Here is a 9,380-nt window from a genome sequence, read left to right as displayed (position 1 = left end):
GTGTGTGGGGATGGAACATTGAGAAGGTGCCAAGTCAGTAGCCTACCCAAAAACTTTTTCCTAAAAATGAGTCATATTTTTTCACATGTGAAATCATTAGTATAATTTGATGTATCTGTACTGTAAGTCAAAATTTAGTCTTCTTATCAGTAGTCCACATATTTGTAAGCACAACCAGCTAAGTAACAAGCCATTACTGAACCATTGGAGATTAATTATTCATGAACATGACCAGCTAGGTAACAAGCCATTATTGAACCACAGTAAAGTAATTATCCTTTAGGCAATCAATTTAAACTTTATTTTAAAATCCCATGTAAAAAATGAGGTAAATTTGAGCAAAACAAAGCATATAACTAAACTGGTGGCTGTATTAATAACAATGCATAAAACCCCTCTGATTTATATATTAACTAGATGAATGAATACCAGACAGACTGCTTGCAGTTATAACTTACTAAATGTACTCTCTGCTCACTCCATTTAAACCTAAACTCTCCCATAACATGCTCTCCTAAAGCAAAGTACTTTTTCTCTTCCATAGGGGATCTGTGAAATAAATAAGGATGGTGTTCCTGCCACCTATAAGCACAAACACAAGTCTTCTTTATCAGAATTGACTGGTATTCCAGAGGAAGTACTTAAAGAAAAGTATGGGCTTTTTCCATGGTGCCAGTATCATAAAGATGAAAGAGACAATGTGGGATTTATGTCTCCTCTGCTACTCCTCGATGACTCTCTACTACGACATGGAGGATTTAAAGATATGGGTGCAGAAAAAGTGTTAAGTCTTGTGACTAAAGACATTTTAGGAAAAAAGGATCTGACAAGTTTTCAAGTCCCAGAACTGACATGCCTGCACATGGGGTATGGAAAGAAATCAGGCAACAAAGAGGGAAGGATAGCAATTAGTGAAAAAGATGCAAAAGCATGGTTTGAGTATTTATCTTTGTCAAAACTGAAGAAATATCTAGAAGGTGACAAACAAACAGGAGGCAGGGATTCTGCTTCCCAAACAACGAGGGTAACCAAAGGCTCTGGCTCATATGATGATACTGTCTATCCAAGTGATAGCGGTCTTCTTTCTCCTATGAAAGGATCTCAAATTTTATGCTTGTCCATCCTGGCAATTAATTCTAAGAGCCCAAAGGAAAAGTCAGGCAGTAACCAGGTGAATCTATGTGAAGGTGATGAAGATAGAAAGTTGCCAAATGAACATGAAGACAAAGAAGATGGGGAATCCAGAGGAACAATTGGTCCTAATAAAATATCAGACTTCCTGTCATTCTGGACTCTGCCTTTCCTTCTAAACTTTAGTCAGAGGAAAGTGGAAGAAGTCTGTAAATTCCATGAGGCTAAGAATGAGAACCCTCGTGATATCATCAAAACTGTGCAGAAATCTACATTGGATATCTTTACAGAGGCCACTATAATGTCAAAACCTGAAGTTCGAGATGGACTGAAGAAAAAGCTTAAAAGATTTTATGGTACAAAAAAACTGAAAGAAAAATACACTTTGTTGGAATGCAATGGATCTCCAATAGTTCTGGTCCCTTGTCAGTACATATTCCTTCAAGGAAATCCTGTACCATTACGTTTGGAGGACATTGGTCATAAATGGAAGAAAGATGACACATTAATGTCAACGGAGGAATTCCTTAGTGTGTTTGTTAATGATGTGGAAGTTCAAGAGGACTATTTCAATTGTATGAAGGATGCTGGTCTGCGACAAGGTGTTGATTATGCCATCATTTTCCCGGACGAGAGCGTTTTTAAATTATTATTGCAAAATCTTGAACCTGACATGTCGATAGTTTTGGAACATGTTAAGAGTCAAGGAAAAGGGATGATCACACCAAGCCATTCAGTGGTGAAATGTAATGGTGGAAATTCAGTTGTGTGCTTTTCTTATCTTCAAGGTAATTTTGTTTGCATTGACTGAAACACTTTTTTTTCAGCCCTGTCAAAATAATTTTTAGTCTTAGTCAGGATGGCTGGAGCAGTATGTAGAAAAAGCTCAGTGAAGGCCCATGAGGATTACTACAGCATGCTTCTTGATACTTTCTTGAAATAGATTTCTTTTGGGTAACTCCAGTAAGCTTTCTACAAGTAGTCTCATAGGGAAAAGTAGAAAACTAGAAGGGTACTGAGCACCATAATTATTGTTACCATTAGAAAGTGAAATTAAGTAACAGAAATGATGTTATTTCTTTTAGGAACAGATGACAGCTCAATCTCAGGATTATTTAGAGCTATTGGTGCACACTATTGTAACCACTTCACAGTTATTTTTTTACATGGTGCAACTTGCAGCAAGGATGATTTAGTTTGCAAGTTAGGCAACCTATATACAGTGCAAGGAGCTGAGAAGTTTTCTTTTAAAAAGGGAAAACTTCAAAAGCATGAATGCCGCATAAGTTTTTGTCAGGGCAAGGCACAGTTTACTGCACATGATTTTCCATTTTGCCACGAATGGTGGGAGAGCATGGTCAAGAGCGATCCGGATGTTTTTTCTGCAGCTTCAGAGTACAATATTAATCCCACATTTGACCCCTCCAAGCATCTTAAAGTAGCATTTACTTCAGCATCAAACCAAGACAAATTGAGAAACATTTGTATCGAAAAGAGGGAAGAAATTGGGAGATCAATTGAGAAGAGGATGACAAAGAGAGGCATTCATGCTGTAAGTCTAGATGGAACTCTTCTGTCTAAGATTTACCGGTATGGACGTAAAGACAACATTGGTGTCATTCTTTGTGTTAACAACACCCTTGGAACTGAAGATCCACCTCCAAGACTTAAACCTGCAGTTGATAAGATTATTTCATATCTAGCATTGGCTTTTATCAAAGCAGATCTTAGAAAAGGTTAGATTCCAAGGATTTATTACACATGTCATCAACATTTTGGTGTTACTAAGAGAATTCTAACAAATACCTCAGATTTAACAGCATTGTTTTTTATTTGAAAAAATATGTTCTCCTTATAGCACTATGAAACAAAACTTAAAAAATCAGGTGGCTAGTCAAACTTCTTTTGTTCATTTTTGGAACTTGTTCTTGCATCCAACAAGCTCCAAAGAGACATTATAATTATAAACTAATGAATGCTAAGCACTCATTTCTGTGGTCTGGCAGGGTTTTATACCATGAGCTGAGTATCTTGTGTAGTGCTACCTATTAGCAGGGCATCTCTTTCTTGAAGAGCCATATGGTTGGTATCACGATAGTTAAAAAAAGGAATTGCTCTCTTTGTTTTGTAGAATGTGACTGATTTTTAAGAATGAGTTCACTTCACTTCATTGCATTTCTTTTATTTTGATAGTCTTTCCTTCTAACCCTGATGAGAAAAATAGGGAAGAAATAGAAGGTGGACTACCGTCATTGGCATCCTCATTGTCATCATCATCATCCATGTTAGAAGAGAGTGAAAAAGAGTCAGTAGAGGAGACAAGTGGGAAGAGAATGAGAATAAGGCGTTCACCCAGGGTAAAGAGGAGGAAGAAACAGAGGACATCAACAAAAGTGGTGCACATTTTTGATGATGATGATGATGGTGACAATGATGAGGTAGATGAGGAGAATGACAGTGGGTTTGGTGAGTGGAAAACTTTGCTTTTGCTTTTACCTTTTACTAATTTCATTCATTATGATAAGGTACTAGAGCGCTGCACTAGTATCGCAGAGGTCAGTGGTTCGAATCCCGTACAGGCCTGAAATTTTTTTCAGGTCTGATTTTCACTATTGCTCAAATAGTGCTTTACTGCGAAGGATCGTGCTCATATACATAAGGTACTAGATTGTAATATGTATAGGGTGTTTCAAAAGTTCCTGCCCTTTTGTGAACATGGAAAAAAGTTGATTTCCAAACTAACTAGTCTATAAAGCTTTGCAAGTCTTTAACCCATGCTTACACTTTTACCATCGACAATTTATGAAATTATGAATGGCTAACTCACAGCTGATTGAATAAGAGTCTTGATAAGTACATGTAAATTTATGATAAATTGACAGCATAAAGCCATAGTAGAGCATTGAAATCAGATTTGGGAAATTTTTGAAAAAACACATCAGGATGCAAAACGTAGTAAATGCTAGAGGCTCTATGATAAAGAAGATACTCTTTACTCCCCTCCTCCTTACATTTAATCCAGTTACTACTTTCATCAGTGTCATGAGAAAAAGCACAAAACTTAAAAGTTACTATACACTCACAACTGAGAATCAGGCCAAATAAAAAACACTTAACTTCGAATGCTTTTGTTTTAAAAAGAAGTACTAACCTGTATGCAAAATTTCTGAAATATTATATCACATGCAGAAACAAGAGAAGAAAAGATTGGTTCCAAAAGGAGAGAGGAAGGTTTGCATAGACCTAACCCTCCTAAACGTCACAAAGGTAACTTCAAAGCAAACTCGCCTTTACAAAGTAATATCTGCAAGAGAAGCACTATGTTTCCACAAATATGTAAATATATCATCTAACAGCTGCAGCATCATTGAAGTCATAAATCAAACACAAGGGTGAGTGCTTCATCAGGGGTTCCAAACACCAAGAAGCAAATGAGAGCATGAGGCCACAGGCCGAGTACTTTTATCGTGTCGAGGTGTTTGGAACCCCTGATGAAACATGAAGAGCGAGTTTTTGGTGTAACGATAGCTTCTCAAACGAGTGGCCAATTATATTTTAATTAGTCTTGTTCTTCCGTTTTGTTAATTGAACGATAGCTTGTGATGAAGACAGATTGAATGGAACGCATCATTTGGGAGTTATCCAACCTAATTTACTTTTTTTCACATTCATTGTTTTGTGCTACATGGATGAGTCAAGTTGAAGGTTTCTGATTCCCAAAATATTGCACGAGGAAATGGGGTGTGTTATCAATTCTGTTCCAAAATCTACAGTTTACAAGAACAAATGGGCGTAACAGATTTTTTGACAATGACAAGACCTAAGAATGCTCAAGATTTGTACCATTGAGCCAGGCGGACTGTTTAAAGGCGAAAAGATTGGTGTGGATGTGCAAGAGTTGACTGAAAGCAGTTCAGCATTTCAGAGTGTAACTTTCGACAACTGTAGTGTTAAAGTCTCAATAAAGAAACGACAACTGAGTTTAAATTTACAAGACATGTTTCGACATTCTCATGTCATTTTCAGTTGGAAATGAGCTTTTAACGGTTGTACATTTGAATTTATATTCAGGTACGTTACAAATTACGTGTCAGGGCTTACGTTACAATTTGAATATTAAATACGCGAAAAATGTAAATAGCGCGCGCTTGACTAGACCAAAAAAAAAAAAATTAAATAATAATAATAATAATAAAATAAAAGACTAAGGAACAATTCTAGATGTTTCAATTGCTGATTAAGAATGCGTTTTTCGCACTTAATATGCAATGCCTCTTTGATCTTAATTTGGTATTTTGAAGCGGCAGAATCTAAGATCGTGAAACATTCTTTATCACAAGAGTCAAGACAGGCCCCTGATATCACTCTTGCGATACAGAATGCACAGTATTTGGAGGTAAAAATTGATGGAGATCATTTGAGATTGTAATAACAATAAACAACCCTTTTTTTCTCAACCCTATTTTAGTTCATTTTGACCAGGAGGAGACCAAGAAGGACGACAACAGGAAATTCGAACTGAAGGGGGTTTCCTCAGGACAGAACCCCTCCACAAGTGGAAAAGATAGGGCAGAATCAGGTAAGGCACAGGTACATGTGCATACTATATGACACACTTTTCTATTCAGCAATATCTAGAGGAGGACATAAGGAGAAGGGGTGGGGGGGGGGGGGGGTTGTAGGCAGGGACCAGGGACTCCAGACATTCAGCCTGTTTGGATTTTTTAAGTCACCTTAACGAACATAGCAAATAACCAACCATTTAATTAAATGACATTTTGAAAGGAATGAACTAAGGCATTTTGAATTAAATGGCTAACATAGGTAGTGAGGCATGCCTGAATCCTTTGCAGAGCTTTGAATTCATTTCTAACGGTATTTGTGGTTGCTTTTGCATACATGTCCAATACACCCAAACCGTTGCGATTCGTCGAATCTTGTGTAAACATACCGGAAGTCGAGAGGCGTAAACAATATGTAAAATTACCATGGTATACCGGAAGTCGAATTGTACGTTAACATACTGGAAGTCGATGGGCACGCACGTGAGCAACGAGTGAAGATGAGTGACATGGCATGGTACAAGGGCATGACAACATGAACCTTCCATGTCCTAAAGCTGGAAACACCGGAAGTCAATTGTCAGAATTTTCTGAACCATACAGTGTAGAAAATTTTGACGATTTGACACATCAACAGATCTGTCAACAGATCAGTGAATGAAAAAGAGGAGGGGGGTGAATAAAAAGAATAATTCCCCCTAAAAGTATTAAAGCATAATTCGCCGTTCCCAAACATTTTTTTAAGTTTGTATCCGTCCTTGGCCGCTTCGACTAAGGCTGGCGCTGCTACGGCTATCATGGTTGACGAGGCTTGGGGAGAGTACGCCGCCGTAGCCCGCCAAAATTCAACTTTAAGCAACGCGAACTACAAACCTAGTACGGCTGAGAAGTTTAAAACCAATAAGCGTCTTCGCGGTAGTTTTTGCACGTCTAAAGACTCAAAATGACTTCGTTCAAAGAGACGAGGGATTCCGACGTTTGGAAAAAAAAATTGTAAGCGATCCTGTGCACAGTGAATGAGGGAATTAAAATATTTAAGGAGGCTGGATATGGTTTCTTTGGCGCGCGCAGACTGGGTTCTAATTAAACCGGGACTTTTAAAAAGTTGCAAACACAAACAAACATGGCCGCCGCGCTTAGGCCAAAATCATTTTTTCATCTGCCTAGTACACTATGTTTTACGCTTATAGGTAGGCTGCCTACACTTTCTTCTAACTTTATTGTACTGTGTTTCAAAAACGGAAAGCTACAACACTCTCAAGTGACCAAAATACGCGTGAATCCGGCCGCAAACACGATCGCGATCGTCGGAGCTATTTTCCCATATCGTGGCTGGTTTCCGGAACACTAAATAGGTGCTATCTATATGCAATATCAGCAGCTACGCGTCTCGAGTCAACAAGTCACTGTCAAACCTGTGAATGGTGAGAGAACTTTGCTCAAAGAGAATGTTCCAGTACACTCCTGAGCGAATGTCTTCAATCTTTTACCACTTTCTTTTCCAGCAGTACGCATTGCCACACCGTTTTAATTGGCCATAATTCTTCTGTGTTCGACACTCCTTCACTCCTACGATGTGCTAGAAATTCAAATAAAGAAACATCATCGTCGAAGAACATGTTTTTCGCCGATAGCCTTCCACTCATCAAAACACTCGCCAAAGGTAGTAACGCTCTTCTTAATCCTCACGGAAAACCATGTAAAGGCAATCTCCCTTCTGTGTATCAAGCTGTTTTTTATGAAGATTTCAACGCACACGATGCTTTGGAAGATGTACGTGCCCTCCACTGTGTCCTCTTTCAATCCCCGTTGCAGCTACTAAGCGCTGACATTGTAAACAACAGCAATGTGAACTCCACCTCCCTCGCTTTCGAAGACATGGAATTTCTTGACGGACGCCACGAAAGCATGCAAACTTTCAAAGACAAGCTCTCTTCACAGGGCGATAACGAGCTCCTCGTCAAAGAAAACGTCATTCAGAAAATTGTAGAAAGCGGCCTGTGTTACGATGACTTATTCAAAAGATCTTAACAACAACGGTGGGAAGGAAGCACTTGTCGCCATTCTCAGCAAATCTCCAACCACATCGCGTCGATCAGCTCCACGAGGAACAAAACATCTTGACACTTTGCACAAAATAATCCAGCACTTTGAAGGCAAATAGAGCAGCAGCCATTTCCAGGCGCAATTCACCCAGAAGGTAAACCTCTGTTAGCAAAATAAAGCTCTTTAGAAGAGCGCGAAGGACGTTCGGCGAAACAAGACGTCCAAAACCTCGTGGCGTCCGTGGCAAGTGTCGTGGCGTAACACAAATGTTGCGCATGTGCAACTGCCCATCTTGTCGAGTCGAAATTTTCGGAAATTTGAAACTTTAGACTGACGTATTTCCGTTGCCGCTCGGTGAATGTTTTTTATTTTTTGTACGTTAACTTTGAACGACTCTGTGCGTGTTTCGCAAAAATTCGAAAAAATTCTGTCAGAGGGAAAAAAAAGTTAACGATGAATTCTAAAAAAGGCCTCTTTTTCTTAAACTTTCCGACAGAATTTTTTTAAACTTAACAGTCAAGTAGACCAAGACAGTCAAAGGACGCATGCAAAATCTAAAATAAATTCACCGTCCAGTTTTTAAGAAAATTCAAGTCAAGTCTAATTTTGGACCCAGCATTGCAACCCAGCAACGTTGCCATGGCAACGAATTTTTCAATAGATTTATAACAAACTGATTCTTCAATAACATCTTTATTTTAAGGGAAAATGTGATATCGATTCGTTAAAGCTAAGCTTCGTAATTTTAGTTTAAATATCTTGCATCAGAAAAGTGAAAAACTATATCCAGCCTCCTTAAGCTTACGTGTTGTAAAATTGCCAGTTTGTAGCTTATAAACACCAAAGCAACGTTTCTACACGGTCCTTCATAACCCTCGTCATTCCTCGGCTTCAGCTATTTGAATTTCAAGTAGTCTTTGAGGTTTGAAAAGGAAAAGTTAGACTTTCTACTCATGTATTTCTCCTGGCGTTGGCTGCGTTCTCCATGTGCACACTGCTTCGATCCTTCGACAAACCCGGCTGCAAAAATAAAGGCAGATTCACTCGGTAAGGGACAGCAAGCTTCATAAATATCCACGATAGCTATTTTTAAAGATGTTAAGTGTATCTGAATAGTTAAAGTTGCTCAGGAGAATGTATAAAGCGAAGAAAGAAGCGAGATAAGTTCACGTACCACAGACTACGCCGAAACCTTCCCATTCGAGTAGAAGGATTTCCCGCTACGGCTGGATGAGAACCACTGACATGTGCAATGACTCGTTTCTGGACAATTTTACTTCCGGTAGCCGAAGCAGCGCCAGCCGCTAGCCGTAGTGATTTGCTTAAACTCCCTTTTGAGTGCCAGTCGAAGCGGCCAAGGACGGATACAAACCGTGAAAAAAATGTTTGCCATATTTATACTTTGATTTGTCAATTGTTTATAAATTTGTACCTACCATGCATCAGCACCAAATATTGATTGTGTACTCGCTGCGTGAACTGCCCTTCGCTGTCTCGAAATGTTCAGTAAGGATTGTGTGACAGGCAGACCCACACGTCCTGGGCTACAATTACAAGAGCACGCGTCTTTGCCAAAAACACATTTTGTCTTGTTTTGTTTGGAAAATAACCGCTAAAATTTTAAATTTCAGGTAACCTGAG

The 9,380-nt window shown here is 38.9% G+C and overlaps 1 protein-coding gene across 4 annotated transcripts in view; it reads left to right on the top strand.

The window, feature by feature from the left end:
- Positions 1 to 9,380, top strand: part of LOC111347681 (uncharacterized) — a 41,568-nt gene that overhangs the window by 2,659 nt on the left and 29,529 nt on the right. For all 4 annotated transcript variants that reach the window (XM_088733732.1, XM_088733727.1, XM_088733722.1 and 1 more), the window contains exons 3-7: positions 545 to 1,919; positions 2,217 to 2,867; positions 3,325 to 3,597; positions 4,321 to 4,398; positions 5,600 to 5,710. In XM_088733732.1, coding sequence (XP_088589858.1) covers positions 545 to 1,919; positions 2,217 to 2,867; positions 3,325 to 3,597; positions 4,321 to 4,398; positions 5,600 to 5,710 — 2,488 coding nt within the window. The remainder of the gene's footprint in view (positions 1 to 544; positions 1,920 to 2,216; positions 2,868 to 3,324; positions 3,598 to 4,320; positions 4,399 to 5,599; positions 5,711 to 9,380) is intronic.

This window comes from Stylophora pistillata, chromosome 1 (assembly GCF_964205215.1).
Source record: "Stylophora pistillata chromosome 1, jaStyPist1.2, whole genome shotgun sequence".
NCBI classification, from domain to species: Eukaryota; Metazoa; Cnidaria; class Anthozoa; order Scleractinia; family Pocilloporidae; genus Stylophora; species Stylophora pistillata.
Note: the sequence above shows the minus strand (reverse complement) of the source record. Positions and strands in the feature narration are given on the sequence as shown.